We start from the raw sequence: 25,181 nt of genomic DNA, 5'->3' as shown, positions 1-25,181 counted from the left end.
TTTTTTAATTACTATTATTGTAAATTCCCTCCTTTCAGCAATGTTGGACTTGTGCAGTTTTCCTCTTACTGCCCACAGAAATCTCCCACAGTGCGGCCGGATTGCACTTGTAGCTCCGGAACACAAAAATCTGGCAGGGCTCGTTTTTAAAAAAAAATTTTTTTTAACCAGAAATCAATTTTATTGGCTGCAAAGGTTACAGCACGCGAGCAGAACTCCAGTCGTCAGAAATTGCCAGTATCAAACTTACAGGCTCATGCAATTTGGAAGCAGGCTGGGTTGTAGATCTAGGCAGCCAGCCCCCCCCCCCCCCCCCCCATCCCATCCCATCCCATCCCATCCCATCCCATTTCATTTCATTTCATTTCATTTCATTTAGCTTGCCTCTTCCCCTAGGGGGTGCTTGTCAAACCGGTACTCTGCCATACCACTTCTGCGCAAGCCGGTCACATGCTCATCAAGCTCCTTTATGGCCTTCACGTGCTCATCCAGCTAGTGATTCTCCAGGAAGGAGCCACATGTGGGTCCTTCCTGTCAGTTGACAACTTGCCCAGATCCAGCAGTGACTGGCCGGGCTCGTGCTCCTTGCTGAACTACACCTCCCAGCATGCCTCCAATCACGTGAGGCATGAGGCCAGAACTGGCGCTGTGCTGTTTTGACAGAAAGACGAACAGGGAACACACTCGGCTGCCCGGGAGAGGATCGCGGTCGGAGACACGTTTGCCGTGCAGGGAAGGTTTGTCAAGTGAAATCTGGTAGGGGTCACCCTACAGGGGAAGGAGAAGCGCCGTTAAAACGGAGGCAGTTCATGCGCTTCCTTGAAAGGCAGGCTGTCTCCCACATTCATATCTTAATTACTTTTGGAACTAGAACACTCAGCTTTTTATTAGGGAAAAATAAGCTACCTAGACTCGGCAGTATGGTTTAGGACTTCTACTCCCCTCCTTCCCCCTCTACCCCCTGAATGACGATTGTTCGCTAACTTTGAGAACTTCTGCCTGACAGGGTGCAACACCTGCCATATGCTGAGGGGCTGAAGGATGAGAGGGGATAATGCCAGCTGCATGCCAACGGTCAGTTGGCTGATTCTGGAACTACTTTTTGCTGCGGTGCAGGTCTCATCTGCAGTTCGTTCTCCCAATATTGTGCTCATCTTTGCTGACGATCTGGGCTTTGGAGACCTGGGCTGTTATGGGCACCCATCATCTATGACGCCCAACCTTGATTTGCTGGCTGCTGGAGGTCTTCGATTCACTGACTTCTATAGCAGCTGCCCAGTCTGCAGCCCCTCCAGGTACTATCTGCACACAGAGACATGAACCCTTGGGCTAGTGCTAGCATCTTTGAGACAGTTTTGTATGTATTTAGGTATGTGATTCAAGGAACACCCTCTGCATTTGTCACCATCTCTGTTCTGAGCACTTTAATTAGAACCAGATATTTCATCTCCAGGTGGCATAGTTCTGGGATTGTAACCTGGGACTCTGGGCTCAATCCCTTGTTAGCAGAACATCTGGGAAGGTAGTTAAGGTATCTGTGCTCTATCTTTCTGATCCTTTTTAAATGAGTTCCTGAATACATAGGAAGATTGTAAGGATGGATTTGCTCCAATGTTTTCACTCTGTAAGGTGATTTTATGACTTGTTACCATTTAAACAGGTTTTATTGAGGTCCACATTCATAAGCATTTAGGAAGCGAACTCAGAAGTTAGCCAGCTAAATGAATATTTGGGCATATATCCAGCTAAATTCTAGCCTCCTGTAGTTAGCCGGCTAACAACTCCTCTGTCCTCAGAAAGCCCCTAGCTAAATTCTAGCCTCCTAATAAGTTAGGTAGCGAGAATGCCTCCTAATAAGTTAGGTAGTGAGAATTTAGCTGGCTTAAGTTAGGGGCTTTCCGAGGGCAGAGGAGTTGTTAGCCGGCTAAGTTAACCGGCTAACTACTGTATGACTTAGCCAGCTCCGTTTGGTTGGGCCAAAGATCTGTCCTAAAGTTAGATGGCAATAGTTAGCTGGCTATCTTTAAGATAGCTGGCTATATTCAGTATTGAATTGGATACACCTCCAAAGTTAGCCAGAGCTAACTTTGCTAGCCGGACTGTGTCTGAATATGGATCTCTTCATGTCCATGCAAAGAGAAGCCTTAGAAACTTGTATTACAACTGTTGGCTGAATCTCTGGACCCTGAGGGTTGGGGGAGGAGAAGAGAAGGCATAGGATTTGTAGTATTAGAGAGGGTAAAGCTCATGCAAGGAGGAGTGAGAGAACCAGGAGATGAGAGGTGGGGGAATTGTTTGAGGAGTTTGGAAGCAAGAAGATTATTTGAGCTATAGTATAAATTCACAATGCTTCCTTTTACCATAACACCCACTGGAGAATTTTAGCTTCAGTGCTGTTAGAGGCATTGGCCTTTATAATGAGGATATGCTCCTTCCCTCCTCCCCATCACAGCAGGATATTGGGGTGGAAAGGGATGGGGGAGGGGATGATGTGCTGTCCTTTGTGACTCTATAGGAAAGGAACGAGACAAATTATTAGTGATGAAGGGAAGCAAAGCAGAGCAGAGGGGTGGACTGTCAGTTCAGGCTGTCCACTGGCTGTTAAGGGAATGCTTGATTTTTGTGGAGTGAATTCCCAGATCTACCAGTAACTATACCTTTGGCCAGTAGTTCTCACAACAGTCCTTGAGCCCCCCCCCCCCCCCCAAACCATTCTGGTTTTCAGGATATTCCTAAGGAGTATGCATGAGATATTTGCATATATCAATCTAGTCCGTAGACCCAGTGTATACAAATATATCTGATGCACGTTCGTTAGGGATAGCCTGAAAACCAGACTGAGTCAGGGGGAAGGGGGCCCCGAGGATTTTTTTTTTGAGAGCCACTGCTTTTACAATTTGTTACCCCCCATTGCAGAGGTTTGTGGAATGGTAACATTCTGCATCAGCAGTGACCACAGACTTGGTCTGAACTCCACCCAGCGGTGTAGCATGGCTATGTCTTCCCTCATATATACTGCCCCTGTGGTGTTGTACTTGCTGATGCAGAAACGAAACGCTTGCAGGTTTTCTTCTGTATAGTGCCTATGCCAAGATAAATTGTGTGGATAGCTTTCAGGGTTCAAGAACTGCTGTATATACCATAACATCAACCGAGGGGAAGATGGATTAAAAGAAAAACATGCACTGTATTGAGAAATGAGTGGTATTGGACATATCAGAATTGACTGTATTCCCGTCTTTCTATCCCTCTTCTCCCTCTTCCCTTCACTAGAGCTGCTTTGCTGACTGGCCGCTACCAGACTCGCTCTGGGATTTATCCAGGTGTTTTTTACCCAGGGTCCCGGGGAGGCCTCCCACTCAGTGAGGTTACCATTGCAGAAATGCTGAAGATGCAGGGCTATGCCACTGCCATCATTGGCAAGTGGCACCTGGGTCTTGGAGCCAATGGGAGCTTTCTACCCATTCACCAGGGCTTTGATCGATTTCTTGGAGTGCCCTACTCGCATGATCAGGTGTGCAATGGATTCAACTGCTCTGTACTGGAATTGTCTGAATGGATTCCATTCTGTGAACTGGAATGTCAAAATACGCCACTATGGAGTGGCCAGGAAGAGGTGCTGGTTTGGGGGAGTGTGTATATTAAAACAGTTAATTTGGTTGAAGAGTGACCAAAGGTCCATTGCATTCACCTTTCTGCAGCTGTCTTCCCAGCAGCAACTTAGTCATGATCTAGGGAAGAGGAACGGAAGAAGTGTCACAGCAGATTTTATCTCCCAGTGGAAAAATATTTTCATGATTCCAAAAGTGTCATCTTCCTGGATCAGTGCCTAAAATCAGAGAGAGTTCTCAGGCCCACTGATCTTTTGGTCCTCCAGAAACTCATCCAACCTCCTCTTAGACGTGTCCATAGGTGTAGCTAGGACAGTGTTCTTCAGGAAACAAATTGCACATCCCAGCCATAACAAATCTCTGTGGAGATGATGAAATCAGCATTTCAGGGAGTAGCCTCTTATTCTGTTAATTACTCTGGAGGTAAACAGTTCTGCAAGATCAATGTGTGACCTACTAAAGAAGGCCTGGTCTGGCAAGACTTTTCTGATCGGGCAATGCCTTCATCTTTTTGCTGAGTTTGATTGCTCTTCTCGGTATTTTTTTTTTTTCGGTTCCTTGATATCTTCAGTGAAGTGTAGGCTTAGCACTGTACCATATGCTGTGGATGAAATTAACAAAGGACCTGCCACTGGGGTCCATCCCATGTTTAATTCACACCAGCACTGGCCTGGCTTTGAAGGCTGAGAGTAGAAAGCATTCAGCATTTCGACTAATCCTGTACACCCTTTGTATCAAATAAACCTGTATTTTCAATTTTATTCAGAAAATAATAATCATAAACTTTTTCTGGTCAGCATATGGCCTCTATCATCTTATCTTTAAATATTTATACCCTTTTTTTTAACCCAAAAGAACTTACAAATTTGATAAACAATTCATAAATAGAATTTATAAACAAATTCAAAAATATCAATAAAATTCATAGAGCTTCAATAAAAGCAACAAAATTAGACCCTGTCTTCCAGCTACGTGTCCCATGTCATAGGGGCTACCGGTGTTGGGGGAAGAAATGGGGGAGGGGGGTAGCTTTGTCAGGATAAGTGTGTTAGGTACCAAATGAAGACATGTTGATAGCCTAAGCTATGCCAAGTTTAAGAAGTCCTAGAACAATACCAAACAACGTAAAACTTGAAATTTAGTAGGTTTTGTTTTGGGGGTTTTTTTGTATTTATTGGACTCTCTTAATCTGAAACCCTAAACTGAAATTTAACTAATTTATGCCTACATCTGGCACTACCCTCATGGGGGCAGAGGGTGTTTGGGGGAAGGGGGTAGTCTCCCTTGTGGGACCTAAGAGAATCAGGAGGTGGAAGAGCTACCCTCATGGTGCCAAGAGGTAGGAGGGAGGGTTGGTCCTCTCTGTTGGGGGTTGAGGCAACAGAGAGGTCTCCTTCATGGGGATGGAGGGTTTTGAGGGTCTCCCTCAGGGGAATGGAGGATGTGAAGACTGTGTTATGTGTGGGGGACTCCCACGTGGATGCGAGGATCTCCCCATGGGAGGGATGGAGAAGGGAAGGGTCTGCTTGTGGTGTTATGATGGGTTAGGTACCAAAATGGCGGGAGCTGCTGCTGTGTCTCCTACTTGTAATATAAAGGGATTGCAGGAAGGCTCTTTGATTAGTCTGATTGCTTGTCTTTCTTGCCTGGTTTGTAAGACTTGCTGAATTATTGCTTTCTGTCCTGGTCCATTTATTGTTCTCAGGGTCCCTGCCAGAATCTCACCTGCTTCCCTCCTCACACAAAGTGTTTTGGGATGTGCGACCAGGACACTGTGCTGCTCCCTCTCTTTCTGAACCAGCGAATCATCCAGCAGCCTGCTGTGTTTCCGGACCTCGTGCCTCTCTATCACACCTTCGCCGTGAAATTCATCTCCGATTCTGTCCAGCGCAAACGCCCATTCTTTCTTTACTACGCCTCCCATGTAAGCATCATCTTGTTAGGTGACACAGGCAGACAGTATGGGGGACTGAGACAGAAGGACAGACAGGGCCAGGAGCTAAAATAGGAGGATAGACAGACAGTGCTGGGACAGAGAGATACAGGGCCATGAACCACGAGATTGGTAAGAGAGATGGTACCAGTTGCGGGCAGATCACCAGAGATAAGGAGCAGGGTCTGAGAATTTCTCTGTATGACAGGCCGATATAATAAAGTGTGCCCAACCTAGCATACAGATGAACTCGTGTTTTGGACACGATAGGCTAGTACCTCATGCAATAAGGGGATTAGCGTGTCCAAAATGCATGCCCAAACAACTGCTAAACCGATAGTGCTCATCACGTGTAAATGCCACGTACATGAGGCTATTGGCCATTGCACCCTGATGCAGAAAATCCCCCGGTACCCAATGCACACTTGTTAATGCGGCAAACTTAACTCCTGCCCCAGAGCTGGCGTTAAGTCATTCCGCGGGTCAAGGGCTCATGGCAACAGCAGATTTAGAAGCAGACATTGAATGAAAATAAAATGGGTTCCTCACAAGGAACTGCGCTTTCTCTAGCATCCTGCTATTTTGCCACTGCTTCCCATACCCTTATTAACAGCCTCTCTCTCATCCCGCACTACTGTGGCAGCATTGTGTGCGACCGGGCTCCGTGCAACTTCCACCTCACAAAGCGCACAAATGCTTTGGCCCATGGTGCTTGTTGAGCAGATAGACGAACACCATTATGTCTTCCATCAATCTGTTTTGCATTAACCCACACCCATCCATGATAAGTGGTCTTCCAGGTTTCCAGTTCCATTCCTGCCAATGCAGATTGCTTATTTCAGAAATGAACATTTCAGACCAAGCTGTCCCTGTGTTGCGGTGCCAAAATAAAGTATCTCTGTTGCCGCTGAATTTCTCCAGAACACAAACCAGAATTTCACTAAGCGGCTGATGCAATTGCCGGCACACAGCCATGTCTCCCGGGCACCCAACACATTTGAGCGCTAGGAGGCACAAATCTTCCCTGGTGCGTCCTTTTTAACGCAACAGCTCATTTAAATATTGCATCAGGCACGCAGGAGACGTGGCTGTGCGTGCATTAAAAAACCGGGCACCTAGTGTGGACGCACATTTTTACACGCATCTTATTGCATCGGCCCCTGTGTAATGAATTCTAAGAGGTCAATATTCTTTGGACTAGTCAGCAGGAAAATTACCTGGATAACTGTACCTGGATATCCAGTGGAACATAGCTGGCCCAGTGTTCTCTTGAATATGCCCGGTTATAGTTACACGGATATTGGAGGAGTAACTTAGTGGTTCCCTGAGAGCCAGGGAGGCTAGGGCTCAAATCCTGCTGCCGCTCCTTATGATCTTGGGCAAGTCACTTCAGTCCTCCATTGCCTCTGGGGACAAGGAAAGCACCTATGGCATCTGAATGTAATCCACTTTTGAAGAGGCTGACCATTCACAAAAGGTGGAATATAAATGTGAAAAAAGATAAAAAAAATTACCCAGGTAACATTAGAACAGGTGTCTTTCCTATCAGACTCAACCAGCTAACTGTAGTTGGGCAGTGCTGCAAGGCTTGCCAGCTGGAATTTAACCTCCCCTCTGGAATGCCTTCATCTCCACCTCTCTTTATCTGCTAAATTTTGTGCAGCTAATGAGCAGGTGGAATATTCAAAGCTTGGGTTTTGTCTGTGTTAACTTGAAAAGTTATCTGGACAAATCCTGTGAATATTAACCTCCTAATTGCTATTCCCACAACTAAATGGGGAAGGGTTTTCACAGGTAGAGTTAATGTTCACTTTTCTTTCCTTGTTCTCCTCTCTCCCAGCACACCCACTACCCCCAGTTTGCGAGCAGTAAGTTTTCTGGGGAGTCGCTGCGGGGCCCTTTCGGCGATGCACTGATGGAGTTTGATGGTTCCGTGGGATGGCTGTTACAGGCACTGAGGGACCAGGGCGTAGAGAATGACACCCTGTTACTCTTCACATCAGACAATGGGTGAGTGTAAGAGACTGCACACACACCCTGTGCTGGGCCACCTCTTGATCCCAAGATAGGGGCACAGCTGTATTTTGTGTTGGAGGGAGGGGGGACATAAATATGCCTGCTGAAACACAAGTATAAGTTTGGTTGTTTGCCCAAGTTAGTGTGATGTTACTTGTTTCGGATATGATGATGTCGCATTATAGTACCTGTCTTGATTACTGTGCTGTTACCTGTCTCAGACGTGGTGATACTTCCTTATGTTCTCTGTCTTGTTCATGCTAATGGTTCTTCACATTAACTGTTCCAGCGATGGCCATGTTTCTCCTCTCCATTTCTGTGCTATTCTCTCGGTTTGGTGGTTTTCTCATGCCAATCATGCTTTGTGTTTTTTTTTTTTCCTGAATTTCTTTCTTTTAATTTAGTTTAATTAAAGACTTACTAGGCCAGAATTCCAAAAAGCTCAATTACATACCCACAAATTAAATTATATAGTAAAATCTAAACTTGCCTAACATACAATAAGAAAATAATACAGCCATAAAAACACATTATAACATAAAATTATACATCAAACCAATGCAGCATAAAAAAATTAAACAAATAAAACAATTTGGTGTCAAATGAAATGTAAATACCTTTGGTCAGCAGCTCATCCAAAACTAATAAATAACATTACATCATCTACCTAATGATAAGAACAATTTAACTATTAAAAGTTATATAAAAAGAAATGTATCTCCTGCAGAAAAAACAATTAACTGTCAAAGACTATATTAATAAGCCAGGTTTTTATTTGGTATCTTAAAGACAAATACATTAACTCCAGTAGGGCTTCTCTCTTACTATACCATTCCACATTTGTGGACCTATCTATGAGAAAGCAGTGTTCTTTGTCTTAACTACTCGAAATTAGGGCAGGGTAGATACAGAAATGCTTCCAGTGTCAATTCTGCTTGCTATTCTTGTAACCAATGGGGAACGGTTTTCATAAACAGAGTTAATTCTCACTTCTTTCTTGCTCCCCTCTCTCCCAGCACATCCATTACCCCCTCTCACTGACATGAGAAAAAAAAATGATTTTCAGAAAACGTAAAGCTACAGAAAACACCTACATGAAAAGGCTGCAATTCACCCTGCTCATGCGTCATTACTTATGGTTAGTGTTAAAGAAAGAGTCCTCATGGAGGTAATGTCTCCAAATGAGTTAATTTTGCGCATATCTTGACAGGGATGCCCTTTTTAATATTTGCATTGTGCCAAAGAGAGCCTCCTTCTGGAGTATTGCAGGGTGTTATATGCACAGGCAATATGTCTAGATGTGCCTGGAAATTCTTTTATATCAGGGCAGTGGAATCCAATGCAATTGGACCCATGTCTGTATCTTTCTGCCACATTTTCTTGGTCTCTGATGGCATCAATACTTGAGGATCTTTTTTTCTCTCCATACAATCTACAGAATAGTCGTTTGTACTGACATTTCTATCAGCAATGCTTTCCTTGTGCTTTTCTCCTTTAACACAGTATGTGGTTTTCTTTCATCAGTCTTTTTATCTGCTGGAATAGGAATGTTGCAGGTGATCACAACTTCTTCACTGTATACAGTTCTCTCAGGGTCATGATGTTATAATGTTTGCACAATTTCCAGTGGATTAGCCGTGCCGCCTTATGCCTTTCTGTATACAGACCTTCTGACATTAGTACTTGACATCCAGCGACAAGGTGTGTAACATTTTCTAGTTCTGTTTTACAGAATCTGCATTTATCTGTTTTATCTTTTTTTTTTCTATGCTGGCAGTGAAATATCTTGTCTGTAATCCACTATCCTCTGTTACAATTATCAATCTCTTATCCTGAGATTTAAGCCATTCCTGAGTCAGATTTTGATCCACAAGGGGTTTCCAGAGCAACATTCTGTTTCCTACTGTTGTCAGACTGAGAGCACGTATGGTACAAACATGCTGGGACTGATGTCTCAATGCAGGTTTAATTGTTAGATAAGGCAATAACACAATGTTTCCCTGGCTTATGATGCACTGCAGGTACAAATAAAACAAGTAACCCTCATGATTAGAGAAGAACTTAAAGCTGGTCCAGATATCCAGTCCATATCAGTTCACAGTAATTCCTCTTCATAGACAAATACAGACAATGACATGACACAAATTCTGCTCACAGACTTTGACAAAGGACTTCACATCACATAATATATATTAGCATACATAGTAAGAAGGGCTCACTGGTCTTCCTCTGGGGTCCCTTGGCCTCCTAGACATCTAAATGCTGAGAGCACCTTCCAGGTGTTCCAGCATTCCTTTCAAATCCCCTGTGGACCAATTGGAATCCTCAGGGATGGAGCCATACACCAGGCTAACAGTAGTCTGAATCTGGCTTTCTCAGAGCCATTCAGTGGCTCCATGACAGCATCCCAGCCCCTAACCATGCAAACTCCAGTTCAAGGCTGGCTGGTCCTGACAGTTTTCCCCCCTTCTAGGGATGACCTTCAGGTACCTTTATGGATCATCTGGGTCTGCATTTAGGGTCACAATAATGTGATCTGGCACATCAGGAACAGGGTCCAGATCAAGAATTCCTGCAACAGACGTAGGTTCATTAGTCCTAGATACAGAAACAAGAACACATTCTGGGAATAGGGGTTTATTGGGAGCAACAATCACAGTGCTGGACACCACAGGAATAGGCTCTGCACCAGTGGCTGCTAAAACAAAATAGATTGGTTAAAGATGCATATAGAAAAGCACCTTTCAACAGCTCAGGTTTGTCTAGTGTCTAAAAACTAGGATCCTCAGTTACAGGTACCCAGGCCCAACATCACCAGCTGTGCAAACCATGCAATTGCACAGAGTGGCACACCCGAGGGTGGGGCAGCATTGGGAGCAAGGAGAGGCCCGTGCTACCGCAGGTGGACCTGATCCAGCTGGCAGTGGAAGAAGCAGGAGGTCTGTATGGCCAGCGGTGGACTCCCCGTCCCAATGATGGCAGAAGATACAGAAGGCCCATACAGCCACCGGCAGGCTCCAGTCCACTGGCGGCGGAAAAAGCAGGCGGCCAGACAAGAAGACAAAATATGTCCAAGCTCCTCCTCATGTGTTGGCCCTGCAGTAATTCAATACTTGCGGTGCTAGCACTACCTGTATTCTCATCTTGCAATGCACGAGATAAGAATACAGGAAAGTGCTAGCACCACGTGTGTTGAATTACTGCGGGGCCCACATGCAGGAGGAGCTGCAGAATGGCAGTTCTCCCAAACGGCAGCAGCAGTGCTGGAGGAATGACCCATTGACCCTGACTGCCTGGTCTGCATGTGTGTGTGTGTGGATTAGAGGCTGCCTGTGATGGGTGGGTGCATGAATGGGAGGCTGCCTGGGATAGGTGTGTGTGTATGTGTAAGTGAATGAGAGCCTGCCTGGTTTGCACATGTGTGTGTGAATGGGAGCCTGCCTGGGTTGCTTGTGTGTATTTGTGAATGGGACTCTGCCTGGATTGTGTGTGTGTGTGTGTGAATGGGAGCCTGCCTGGGTTGCTTGTGTGCGTTTGTGAATGGGAGTCTGCCTGGATTGTGTGTGTGTGTGTGTGAATATGAGCCTGCCTGGGTTGCGTGTGTGTGTGTGCGTGTGTGTGTGAATAGGAGCCAGCCTGGGTTGTATGTGTGTGTGAATAGGAGCCTGCCTGGTTTGCACGTGTGTGTATGTGTGTGAATGGGAGCCCTCCTGGGCTGCATAATTGTGTGTAGGATTGGGAGAATGACTGGGTTGCATAATTGTGTGTGGGATTGGGAGACTTCAGGGGATGTATGCATATGTTTGAATGGGAGCCTGACTGGGAAGGGTGTGTGTGAGTGCACATGCAAGCATGGGACCCTTTCTGGGATGGGCATGGTGTGTGTGTGTGTGTGTGTGTGTGTGTGTGTGTGTGTGAATGGGAGCCTGCTTGGGTTACATATGTGTGTATGAATGGGAGACTGCAAGGGATGCATGCATGTGTTTGAATGGGAGTCTGCCTGGGATGGGTGTGTGTATGTGTATGTGTGTATGCACATTTGCTTGTTTATTTATTTAATAACTTTTATATACCGTCATTCGAGGACCATCACAAAGGTTTACAAAATTTTGAAATGACAAACAATGTAAGATGAAAGAATAATAGACAATGGAATAAAATAAAGTAATAAAATCCAAGAAAATAAAACAATATCAGTGGTAGATTCAAATAAAAGTTTAAAGAATAAAATTATCATAATAAAAGGCCATCAACATTCTGAGATAAGAGGAATAAATAATCAGGTTTATATAAGAAATGTTCTTGATAGATACTGAAAAAGAATCATGTTGGGTCCTGATAAGCCTTCATAAATAGCCATGTCTTTACCTCCTTCCTAAATGTTTTTAAGTCTGGTTATAGCCATGTCTCTATTGGACGGGAATTCCAGATTTTAGGTCCTGCCAATGATAATGCACGATATCTTACTTGGCAGAACTGGGCTGAATGCATAGAGGGATTACTTAGGAGACCTTTTTTAGCAGAGCAGAGATTGCGTTGTGGAGTGTGTAGCCGAATGGCGGCATTGAGCCAGTCAGTTTGTTCACCAAATAAAATTTTGTGTAGAATACATAAGATTTTATATTCGATACGACCAGTGTAATGATATTAGGATTGGAGTTATATGGTCGTGTTTCTTGTTTCCTGTTAGAATTCTGGCTGCGGTGTTCTGCAAAATTTGGAGTGGACATATAGTGGAAGTTGGTAAGTAAGTAAAAGTGAATTACAGTAATCGATGTTAGCAAAGATTAGCAGCTGAAGTATCATTCTGAAGTCAGGAGGGTTTAGCAATGGTTTTAATTGTTTTAAAGTTTGAATTTTGCTATATCCATCCTTTATTTTGGTGGATATGTGTTTTTTGAAATTCATTTCGCCATCGATAATCACTCCTAGGTCGCGAGTATGAGGAACAGGGTTTAGTATAGTCAATTGGTCTTCTAATTTGAAAGAAGTTGACTTTTCGAGAGTGGGTCTTCTATCTAATAAAATTATTTCAGTTTTATCAACATTAAGTATAAGTTACATGTGGGATAACTGTTTGATGATTGTTAAGTACAATGCTGTAGGTTTATAGGTGGATTCAAGAGATTTATGGATCGGAATGAGGATCTGTATATCGTCTGTATAGATGTAATGGGTGAGTCCAAGTCCAGAGAGAAGGTGGCAGAGGGGGAAGCATGTAGATATTGAACAAAGTGGCGGAGAGTGCTGATCCTTGTGGTACTCCAGTGTGGGGGGTTATTTTGTCCAAGGTGGAATTTTTGATCTTTTCTTGAAAATGTCGGTTGGAAAGATAAGAATTGAACCAATGTAGAAATTGTATTTGAAAGTCCAATGTCAATTAATCTGTCAAGCAAAATGGAGTGATTGACTGTGTCAAATGCTGCTGATAGGGATGGGCAGGGTGTATGAGTATGAGAATGGGTGCCTGCCTGGCATTTGGGTGGATGTGAATGGATGCCTGCCTGGGGTATGTGGATGTGAATGGGTGCCTGCCTGGGGTGTGTGAATGTGAATGAGAGCTTGTCTGGGTTGTGTGTGTGTGTGTGTGTGTGTGTGTGTGTGTGTGTAAGAGAGAGAGAGAATGGGGCTACAGGTGGATCCCAACCTGCCAGCAGCTGAAATGAAGAGGAGGGCCCAGGGCTGCTGGCAGATCCCAATCAAAGAATAGCTGGAGACGCCTGGGGGTTTGTCTGAAAGGGGAGCATATGCGTGTATGACTTTGTGTGTGTATAAGAAAGAGAGGAAACAATTTGTGCATCCCACTCCCACTAATGCATGATATTCTCAGGGTCAATGGAAATCAAATGTTCCCCAGTATGGAGAGCATGAATTCTTAAAATCCTTTTTAGTTTTATTTTTTGGGTGTTATTTAATGTCTGCTGTTTTGAAATATTTTATTGATGTTTGGGACATTTAAAAAAATTATATGTGAGTTTTTAATTATTCGATCTTTTATTTGTCATCTGTTTTGGAATATTATTAGTATGTTTTTAGTATAATGATTATGTATTTATTTTATTCCTTGATTTTGTTGTTTGATGTTTGAGGAATGGTGATGGTTCTAGTTTTTTTGTTACACTGCATAGAGAGTCTAGCTTCTTATGGTTTCCAGTTCAGGTTTTGTCATGTTTCTATTTCTACTTTATAGTTTCTCTATTCTGTATTTGGTGAGGCTCTCTTTATGTTCTGCATGTGTGACTGAGGTGAGTTATTCTCCTAATAGGAAGTGGTAGGGCTTTCGGAGGGTGAAACCCACACACAACATGCATTACAATAGGCCTAATATCATATGGGGTCCAAGTGTGTGTTTGCAGGGATTTCTGGTTGGCATCACAGCAGTGATATGTTTACCTCAGAATACTGTATTTTGATATATTTTTCATGGAAAATATTATAAATGCATAACTCTTAACTGTGTGTGTGGAGCTGATCGAGGTGGAAGGATAGGGTATGGAGGGGCATTGTGCAAGGCTATAAGGTTTCCCAAATCTCCTGACCAGGGCAGTGAAGCTTCCCTTAAAAGTTCTACAAAACTGGCCAGTCCTTGAGTGGCCACTACCAGTCCAGGGCTTCCCCTCTAAGCAGGAAGCTTTATTGATTTTACTTTGAAGGCTTCATTTCTGAAGGGGGGGGGGTGGAGTACTTTGGTTAGGGTATCTTTGGCATTGGTCTCTTGTGCCAGCAGAAGGCTCTGGATATGGTGGTTCAGGCTTTGTCCACGCAGCAGTGCTTTCTGTGGGTTAGCATCTTCAAAGCTGCAGGCTTCCTGCAGGCACATTAAGTAGAAAGGAGGCCGCAGCAGTTTTCCTGAAGAGGCCGGAGCAGGACTTGGCAGTGCTGCCAAGCTTCTCGAGCTTCTGCAGGGTAAAGTCCGAGGAAAAAGGAGTTAGTCACACTGTTTTGCAGAGGTTATCGAAGCACTCCCAGCAGCTGAGCAGAGAAAAGTTTCAAGCGTAGGAAACACTTTCAGCCTCCTTACCCAGTTCCTAGCCGCTCCTGCCACTTTAAAGTCTTCACCAGTGCCGCTGGAGATGCTGACCCAGTAGTGGCATTCAGAAGGAACCTGGAAAGATCCATGGGATCATCATAAAAATACTTAGAAACATAAACATGATGGCAGAAAAAGGCTGTGTGGCCCATCCAGTCTGCCCATCCATCCAGTTAATTTATCATTATAATTCCAATCACTTCCTTAGAGAACTCCTGTATTTGTCCCATGTTTTCTTCAATTCAGATGCTGTTTTTGTCTCCGCCATTTCCACTGGGAGGCTGTTCCACACATCCACCACCCTCTCTGTAAAGAAATATTTCCTGAAATTAATCCTGAGTCGTCTTCTGTATCTTAAGAGGAAGGTCGCCTAGCCAGGATCCCCAAGTTTATACATTTAAGGACCACAGCAGTCGAAAAGTCAGGTTATTCTGATAACAAAAATATCTTTTGTCCATAAACAGTCTGTAAGAAAATTTTTACTTTGAAAAACACAAATCTTTTTTTTTTTCTTATGCAAGTATAAAACAAGGAGTGGATTACAAACCAGCTGCAGTGCTTCAGAGCGAGCAGGCTTTGCAGGGCGCCACGCTGGATGCATTCCACTCCACTTTAAGACAAACAAGAATCGGAGAGAAAATCCTGGCTCCAGCCTGAGCAATAACTACACTCTCCGCCCTCACACTAATCCTGGAGGAGAGCTAAGCCCTTTACTTCCAAAGAAACAAACTGCAGGTCGGACTTTTCCTTTTTTTTCCTCAGTTGCTTCTAGCAGCATGGCCTAAGCAGTTTTTTCTCTGGCCAGAGCTAAACTCCGAAAGGCGGCGCATAGGATTCTCAGCATGTGGTCAGGCTGAAAGCCCCTACAGTTCAAACACGCTGGGATTAATGTCTCAGTGCAGGTTTTATTGTTAGATAAGGCAATAACATAACATTTCCCTGGTTTATGAACCACTGCAGGTACGAATGTAACAAATAACGTTCATGGTTAGGGAAAAGCTTAAAGGCACTCCAGATATCCACTCCAGGTCAGTTCACAGTAATTCTTCTTCATAAACCAAAAGACAGTGCTTTAAAACCTAACTTCTGTTCACAGACTTTGACACAAGGCTTCAAGATTTCACATCACATAATGCACAGTAGCATACGACATAAGAAGAGCTTGCGGCTATGCCTCTGGAATCCCAAACAGTTCCTTGGCCTCTTAGCCATCAAACGGGCCGAAGCAGTACAACGTGTGCCAGTAGTGAGCGCCATTGTCTTAATGTGCGCCCAACCATGCCCCCTAGGCACCTGATGCAGTATTTAATGAGAGGCAGTGTTAAAAAGGGTGTGCCAAGGAAGAATTGTGCGTCAGTAGTGCTCAGTAGCTTATTGCTTCAGGCCCCCAACTGCAGCGAGCGCTCAATTCGAGCATCTGTTTTGATCCAGCTTCTTTTTTTTGTTATTTTGCTGAGGTTGCTGATGAGTACTATATTAGGCACCCCTTGCTACGGACATCTTAAAGAAAGGTGGGTTTCTTCTGATCAAGTCTAAATATACATTTATTTTTCTCCACTGCAAGCAGTAAATGAAAGTGTCACAACAAATTTAAGGAGGAGGACAAACTTATCGTAACACAGAGGAATATCATATTTTTTTTTATTTCTCATGAGCCCTTGACTAAGAGTTGACTTTATTCCACCTCCGGGGCTGGAGTTAAATTCCCTGCATTAAAAATTGTGTGTTGGGCGCCCAGTGCTTTCCTGCATCGGGGGGGGGGGGGTGCTAATAGCTAATGTCCTCATCTACATGTAATTTACATGTGATGGGCGCTATCGGTTACACATTTGTTAGGGTGCATGTTTTGGGCACGCTAATCTTCTACATCGGGTGCTAGTCTAGCGTGTCCAAAATGTGTGCCCTTCCCTGCGTAAACCCGTGTGCTAGGCTGGGTGCACTTTATTGCATCAGCCTTGTAAATGCTGAGAACACCTTCCAGGTGTTCCAGCATTCCTTTTGAATCTCCTGAGGACCAATCGGGATCCTCAGAGGCGGGGCCAGACACCAGGCTAACAGTAGTCTGAACCTGGCTTTCTTGGAGCCATTCTGTAGCTTTGCACACAGTATCCCAGCCACAAACTAAGCAAGCACTAGTTCAAGACTAGCTGGTCCTGACAACTATAACTGTGCTTTCCCAATTGGTTTTCCTTGTTTGTTGCTGAGATTTTTTTTTAAAAGTTTATTTTCTTGTTTTGCAAATTCCAATGCTTCTTTCCTGTCATGTACTATTCGATTTACATTCATTCCTTCTACTTGCCCAAAGGATCATCCAAGCTTATAGATGGAGACCAATTTCAGACATTTACTTTCATAAGAACATAAGAAGTTGCCATACTAGGTCAGACCAAAGGTCCATCAAGCCCAGCATCCTGTTTCCAACAGTGGCCAATCCAGGTTACAAGCACCTGCAAGTACCCAAGTAGATCCCATGCTACTAATGCTAGTAATAGCAGTGGCTATTCCCTAAATCATCTTGATTAATATCAGTTAATGGACTTCTCCTCCAAGAACTTATCCAAACCTTTTTTAAACCCAGCTACACTAACTGCACTAACCACATCCTCTGGCAACAAATTCCATAACTTAATTGTACGTTGAGTGAAAAATAATTTTCTCCAATTAGTTTTAAATGTGCTACTTGCTAACTTCATGGAGTGCCCCCTAGTCCTTCTATTATCTGAAAGAGTAAATAACCAATTCACATTTACCCGTTCTAGACCTCTCATGATTTTATAGACCTCCATCATATCCCCCCTCAGCCATCTCTTCTCCAAGCTGAACAGCCCTAACCTCTTTAACCTTTCCTCATAAGGGAGCCATTCCATTCCCTTTTATCATTTTGGTCGCCCTTCTCTGTACTTTCTCCAGTGCAAATATATCTTTCCTAGTATATAGACAGATGGACTCAGGGCCAGTGGGTTATGCTCCCCTGCCAGAAGATCTTGACTGGTTCCTCTGCAGGGGATGGCAGTTCAATGGGCCCCACTTCAGTTTCCTTCTGGGTTTGGCCTGGATCTGGTGCTTTTTTGTGGGTGGAGTATTTCCAAGGTTTGCAATCCTTTCTTCAGGTGCAATCCTTCGCTTTGCCCACTCCTGTCAGGTCAGACCCTCAGCTTATGGCCGCTATCTCTTCCAGTCCTATGTTTAGGCGCTGGAGCACACTTCGGTTCATTGCGGGAAATCCCAACAGGAACCCGGATGGCACAGATGATGAGGCAGATCCTGATTCCCTGTAAGATGGCAAAATTCCTCCGGGATTGGAACCATATCTGACCATGTGGTTCTTTCATAGAGATGAACTGCCGGCCCTGATTTCCTAGACCATGAAGATGCTGAGTTTTCCTGGTGCAGATTCAATGTCTGAACTGAAGAAGAATCCCATTTTGGTTTCCTTGCGTAAAGCCTCTTGTTTTTTCCCTGTTGTAGACACCATTCAGGAATTGATTGATCTTGAATGGGGTGCCCCAGAGGTAAGTTTCACAGGGGGTCGGACACTGGAAGGCCTGTACCCCCTGGATCCAGCGGTGAGGGAGTGTTTACGTTTTCCCCAAAGTGGATGCGCTGGTCTGTGCCATCGCTAAGCGGACGACAATCCCTGTGGATCGAGGAGCAGCCTCTAAGTATGTGCATGAATGATGGATTGAGGCTAAGAACATAAGAACATGCCATACTGGGTCAGACCAAGGGTCCATCAAGCCCAGCATTCTATCTCTAGCAGTGGCCAATCCAGGCCATAAGAACCTGGCAAGTACCCAAAAACTAAGTCTATCCCATGTTACTTTTGCTAGTAATAGCAGTAGCTATTTTCTAAGTCAACTTAATTAATAGCAGGTAATGGACTTCTCCTCCAAGAACTTATCCAATCCTTTTTTAAACCCAGCTACACTAACTGCACTAACCTTGACTGTTCCTTGGAGAGGCCTCACCTGGAGTACTGTTTTCAGTACTGGTGCCTGTATCTCAAAAAGGATAAAGACAGGATAAAGGCAGGCCAAAGAAGATTGACCAAATTAGTGAGGGGTCAGCATTGGAAGACAGTTTTAGTTGAATGTAGAGGGTGAAAACCAGACTGAAGTGGATCAAGAATGGCTTTTCATGAAAGAAAGTCAAGACAGCAGTGGTTAACAGCATGTTCAAGTAGTTTGGAGGCAAAAGGGAGAAGGAAGATAGGACGATAGCTGGCAGGTCAGGTAGGATACAGAAAAGGTTTTTTAAGGAGTGGCATGATTATGGCTTGCTTGAAGGCAGCAGGAAAAGTAGCAGTGGAGATAGATGGAAGAGATGACTGAACTGGAGATGGAGCTGAGGAATTGGGTAGGGGCAGGGTCAGAGGAACAAGTATTGAGTCTGGAGGAAGAGAGAAGATGAGCAGTTTCCTCCATTTTGACTTAAGGAAAGGAAGAGACAGTGGCAGAGGCTAGGGGAAGGGTAAAGGAAAGAAGTGGGGGAGAGGCAGGTAAACGTGATCTGGTTGAGAACTCAAAATTAATTTTGTGAATCTTGTCATGGAAGTAGTTAGCCATAGTTTGGCAGAGTGTGAAGGGAATGAGGGAGGCGAGGGAATTTTGAGGAGGGAATTGAGTGTGGCAAAGAGACAGCAAGGGTTGGACGTAAGAGTTTGTCAGCTACACTAACTGCACTAATCACATCTTCTGGCAACAAATTCCAGAGCTTAATTGTGCATTGAGTGAAAAAGAATTTTCTCTGATTAGTCTTAAATGTGCTACTTGCTAACTTCGTGGAATGCCCCCTAGTCCTTCTATTATCCGAAAGTTTAAATAACCAATTCACATCTACTCGTTCAAGACCTCTCATGATCTTAAAGACCTCTATCATATCCCCCCTCAGCCATCTTTTCTCCAAGCTGAACAGCCCTAACCTCTTCAGTCTTTCCTCATAGGGGAGCTGTTCCATCCCCTTTATCATTTTGTTTGCCCTTCTCTGTACCTTCTCCATCGCAACTATATCTTTTTCGAGATGCGGCAACCAGAATTATACATAGTATTCAAGGTGCAGTCTCACCGTGGAGCAATACAGAGGGATTATGACATTTTCCGTTTTATTAACCATTCCCTTCCTAATAATTCCTAACATTCTGTTTGCTTTTTTGACTGCGGTAGCACACTGAGCCGATGATTTTAAAGAATTATCCACTATGATGCCTAGATCTTTTTCCTGGCTGGTAGTTCCTAATATGGAACATAACATCGTGTAACTACAACAAGGGTTATTTTTCCCTATATGCAACACCTTGCACTTGTTCACATTAAATTTCATCTTCCATTTGGATGCCCAATCTTCCAGTCTTACAAGGTCCTCCTGTAATGTATCACAATCCACTTGTGATTTAACTACTCTGAATAAGTTTGTGTCGTCCGCAAATTTGATAACCTCACTCGTCGTATTCCTTTCCAGATCATTTATATATATATATATATATATATATATATATATATATATATATATATATATATATTGAAAAGCACTGGTCCAAGTACAGATCCCTGAGGCACTCCACTGTTTACCCTTTTCCACTGAGAAAATTTACCATTTAATCCTACTGTCTGTTTCTTGTCTTTTAACCAGTTTGTAATCCACGAAAGGACATCACCTCCTATGCCATGACGTTTTAGTTTTCTTAGAAGCCTCTCATGAGGGACTTTGTCAAACACCTTCTGAAAATCCAAATACACTACATCTACTGGTTCACCTTTATCCACATGTTTATTAAACCCTTCAAAAAAATGAAGCAGATTTGTTAGGCAAGACTTCTCTTGGGTAAATCCATGTTGACTGTGTTCTATTAAACCATATCTTTCTATATGCTCTATGATCTTTAGAATAGTTTCTACTATTTTTTTTGGCACTGAAGGCAGGCTCACTGGTCTATAGTTACTTGGATCGCCCCTGGAGCCCTTTATAAATATTGGGGCTACATTGACCACCCTCCAGTCTTCAGGTAGAATGGATGATTTTAATGATAGGCTACAAATTTTAACTAATAGATCAGAATTTTCATTTTTTAGTTCCTTCAGTGCCCTAGGATGCATATCATTCGGTCTAGGTGATTTGCTACTCTTTAGTTTGTCAATCTGGCCTACTACATCTTCCCGGATCACAGTGATTTGGTTCAGTTCGTCTTACTCATCACCCTTGAAAATCATCTCCGGAACTGGTATCTCTCCAACATCCTCATTAGTAAACACGGAAGCAAAGAATTCATTTAGTCTTTCTGCAATGGCTTTATCTTCCCTAAGAGCCCCTTTAACCCCTCGGTCATCTAATGGTCCAACCGACTCCCTCACAGGTTTCTTGCTTCGGATATATTTTAAAAAGTTTTTATTATGAGTTTTTGCCTCTATGGCCAACTTCATTTCAAATTCTCTCTTCTCCTGTCTTATCAATGTTTTACACTTAATTTGACAATGCTTATGTTGTATCCTATTTTCTTCAGATGCATCCTTCTTCCAATTTTTGAAGGATGTTTTTTTGGCTAAAATAGCCTCTATCACTTCACCTTTTAACCATGATGGTAATCGTTTTGCCTTCCTTCCACCTTTCTTAATGCATGGAATACATCTGGACTGCGCCTCTAGGATTGTATTTTTAAACAATGTCCATGCCTGTTGAACACTTTTAACCTTTGCAGCTGCACCTTTCAGTTTTTTTCTAACTATTTTCCTCATTTTATCAGTTTCCCTTTTGAAAGTTTAGTGTTAGAGCTGTAGATTTACTTATTGTCCTCCTTCCAGTTATTAGTTTAAATTTGATAATGTTATGATCACTATTGCCAAGTGGCCCCACCACCGTTACCTCTCTCACCAAATCCTGTGTTCCACTAAGAATTAAATCTAAAATAGCTCCCTCTCTTGTTGGTTCCTCAACCATTTGTTCCATGAAGCAATCATTTATTACATCAAGGAACTTTGTCTCTAGCAAGTCCTGATGTTACATTTACCCATTCAATATTGGGGTAATTGAAATCTATATTAACAGCAACAAAAGTGGAACAAAATATATTTAGAGATGATGGTAGGTAGTGGCAGGATGAGTTTGTGGGGGAGGGTGGTTTAGTGTAAAAGTTATCAGGTGATGGTCTGAGACCAGAAGAACTGAGGTAGAGAAGTCTGAAAGACAACTGTTGGAAGCAAATCTTGGTCAAGGCAGTGGCCATGCTGGTGAATAGGAGTGGTAGAGCAGAGTCAGAGATCAAATTAAGAGGTTAAAAAAAGGAGTTTTGAGGCATAAGAGTTATGGAGGTCATAAACATGGAGGTTAAAATCACTAAGGATAAAGGAAAGGGAAGATGGGTCAAAGAAGAAGGAAAGCCAGGAATCAAAGTCAGTGAGAAAGGAGGAGGGAGGTTTATCAGGGAGTCGATAGATGACAGCTACCCGGAGAAGCAGTGGGGTGAATAGGTGGATGGAATAGGCTTCAAAGGAAGAAAAAGAGTGGGATTGAGGTGGGAGAAGAGGTTAAAATCTACACGAGGGGGAGAGCAGCAGTCCAGCACCACCACCATGGCCTGCTGGGCGAGGTGTGTGAGACAAGAGAGCACCTGAAGAAGTCCTTTAAGGAAAGCCAAGTCTCCGTTAAGGCAAGGAGATGAAGAAAGCGAGAGGTAAAAAAGTCACGAATAAAGGCAAGCTTCTTGGAGATAGAGTTCACATTCCCCAGGAAGCATAAGAAAGGAAGATAAGTGGGAGGGAGAACAGGAATAGTGTTAAGATTGGAGGGGTTACAGCTTGATATGAGACGATGGCATGAAAGTTGCCTTGAAAGGCCAGGACTGGGATTGATATCACTAGTTGGAAGGAGGAGGAGCAGAAAAATATGGAAATGATAGGTAGAGATAGTGACAAGGATGAGAAGGTGTTACAAACAGTGGATGTGGCAGGATGAAGGGAAGAAAACCTTTAAGATGAAGAGCAGTGAACAGTGCAGATGACAGAATGGAAGGAAAGATAGAGATTGTTGGGATAGGGGAAGGTAGACTTGATAGTAGTAGTGGTTTATAGCATGGAATAAGAATAGGGAGGATTAGCAACAGTGAGACAAAATATATTGGAGACATAGGGAATAAGAAGAGGCCTGCAATCACTTCAGAACCTGAGGGTGGTTTTCTAAATGGAAGATATCAATTATACTTGGTGAATACAATTTAGTTTTAATTGTATGATTATTATGTGTTAGTGTTAGTTATTAAAGACAGCAGGAGTAAAAGATAAAACAAGGGCTGGATTGCCTCTTTTTTTGTTTGCTCACTCCTGTTGAAGGATGATATACACAGCTGCATTCCCACTCCCACAGTTCAGCTGCCTTTCAGTCAGACTACTGAGCACAGTAGATGTGATGTCTACTGTGCGCAGTAACATCTCTGGAGTTAAGATGAAATCCAGAGCCCGAAGTGTTAATAAGAATACTCAGTGGGTTCATTGCCAGGCCAGGCCTTATTTATTTATTTATTTACTTACTTACTTACATGTCAGTCATGCGGTGAAGGGAAATCCCGGGTGGCTCATAATCCTATCAACCAAAATACGAAATAATTTAAATAAAATAACAACATTCAAATCAGATGGAGAGAAGCGGGAAGCAGAGAATATGTTCTGGCTCCGCATATGATCACAAAACTATCCAGGGATCATTAGGTTTCGAGGAGGTTTTTCCACTTGTAATTTATACAGCTAGTTGTAATGAGGCGTTTCTCCTTGCCTGAATACACACTTGGCTTGAGGGGGGTCTATGATTATATTAACAGCAACCCTTTAATAATGTCTGGAGCTGGTTGTATTTCATCCTTTTCAGACAAGTGTGTGTTGCAGAATGAATGCTTCTGAAGATCTTCCTTTGTTTTGATATCTGTGTGGTACTACAGATCCTTCATGTTTGGTCATTTGAATCCCATACAGTAGTTTTGTGGTTTCCTCATGTTACAGTGACTCAGTCGTAACATCGTTTCTTCATGATTCTTCGCTCACTTTCTGTGCTGTTACCTGTCGTGGTGGTGGTGGTGGTGGTGGCGGTAGGGTCCTCTATTTTCCTGTCTTGATGACAGTGACATTTTCTCATGTTACCTGGTCCTCTTATTGCAGTCCTGAGACAATGCGTATGTCTCGTGGTGGGAGCTCTGGCCTGCTGAAGTGTGGGAAAGGAACCACCTATGAGGGTGGCATGAGGATGCCTGCAGTCGTCTACTGGCCTGGCAAGATCTCACCAGGTATGTGGGGTATTAGTACAGCTCCTGATTCCCTGCAGCAGATTTTTCAAGATTCTGTGGCAAGCGTTAGCAAATCCTGTGGCAGATTTTTAAAGATTCTGTGGCAATTATGTGCCAAAGTTGCATAATTAATGTTTTAATCTCTCAGTATGCAAAAAAAAGTCAACTTTGTATCAAACATCTTTCACATTGTTTTTAAATACAAACTAATATAAGTGGCAAACACAAGTAAGAAAAAATGTATACAATCCTAAATATGCTTGAAAATACAATCAAACCCTTATCAATGTGGAATACTCATGCATTTATTCTGAAAGGCCCCTGATAATGTTGATGAAAGCAGAAATTCACTGATTTAAAATGTGAAAATGTGCTTGCAAGCCCTGATCAATGTGGACTACTCATTCAATGTAATATGCGCTGAAAAAATGTACATCCAATGGTAGAGCTTGAAAAGATGGACTCAGACAGTACAAAAGAAACAATTCCCTCCAGGAATATTCTTATCCTCAAACGGCATTTATAAGCTCAATCATTGATGAACTTATTCTCAAAATTAATTCCTTCCAGGAATATTCTTGGATTTAAATGCCATTTATAATTAGACCTCAGGCTGAAAAACCATTCCCAACAAGGATCATGTTTCTCTGTGTAGAACAGCTGCATCAGGGGAAATCCTACAGTAAATATATTCATATTCACTAGAAAATAAAGAACACAATCTACTGTATAAACAAAATGTAGAAATTTAAAAAGGTTTTAGTTCATTTTACCTTCACAAGACTTTAAAAATGACCAACAGCATAAAAGCTGCAATCGCCCATCATGAATTCAAACAAAAGTCACATGATGCCTAATCACTCAAAGAACATTTTATAAAGGAGGATCTAAAGGTGCCTCATAATAGCATGTTAATCACAAGCTAATCAAGATGTTAAAGGTAGAATTCCATATAAACGAGCTACATCAAAGGAGGCCTTATCAGAAAATTCTCTACTTGACCTTAGCTTTGAAACCATTAGGCGCTATGGTATTAAGTGGAAAAATCCACCTTTATATGATACATAATAACCGAACACTAATATCCCCCCCCCCCCCCCGTGCTCTTCATTAACTAGCTGCTGTGTAACAAAAAAGTGCAAATGTTCAACAGAGTGTTTCACCATAATCCTTTGGAGGAGCTTCCAATTGTGATAAGAACATGCCATACTGGGTCAGACCAAGGATCTATCGAGCCCAGCATCCTGTTTCCAACAGTGGCCAATCCAGGCTACAAGTATCCAAAACATTAAGTAGATCCTGTTATGACCGGCTGTCGCAGACGGCTGT

General features: G+C 43.1%; 1 protein-coding gene across 2 annotated transcripts in view; it reads left to right on the top strand.

Annotated features, from left to right (window-relative positions):
- Positions 1-573: 573 nt before the first annotated feature.
- ARSA (arylsulfatase A) overlaps positions 574-25,181 on the top strand; it is a 34,109-nt gene continuing 9,501 nt past the window's right edge. The window contains exons 1-6 of one of the 2 annotated variants that reach the window (XM_029616176.1): positions 574-756; positions 1,007-1,295; positions 3,274-3,514; positions 5,317-5,535; positions 7,385-7,554; positions 23,728-23,852. In XM_029616176.1, coding sequence (XP_029472036.1) covers positions 1,042-1,295; positions 3,274-3,514; positions 5,317-5,535; positions 7,385-7,554; positions 23,728-23,852 — 1,009 coding nt within the window. In that variant the 5' untranslated portion in view covers positions 574-756; positions 1,007-1,041. The remainder of the gene's footprint in view (positions 757-1,006; positions 1,296-3,273; positions 3,515-5,316; positions 5,536-7,384; positions 7,555-23,727; positions 23,853-25,181) is intronic. The other variant, XM_029616175.1, reaches the window with a different exon arrangement.

The sequence above is a fragment of the Rhinatrema bivittatum genome, chromosome 9 (assembly GCF_901001135.1).
Source record: "Rhinatrema bivittatum chromosome 9, aRhiBiv1.1, whole genome shotgun sequence".
Taxonomy (NCBI): Eukaryota; Metazoa; Chordata; class Amphibia; order Gymnophiona; family Rhinatrematidae; genus Rhinatrema; species Rhinatrema bivittatum.
The sequence above is the reverse complement of the archived record's forward strand: the minus strand, read 5'-3'. Positions and strand labels throughout refer to the sequence as shown.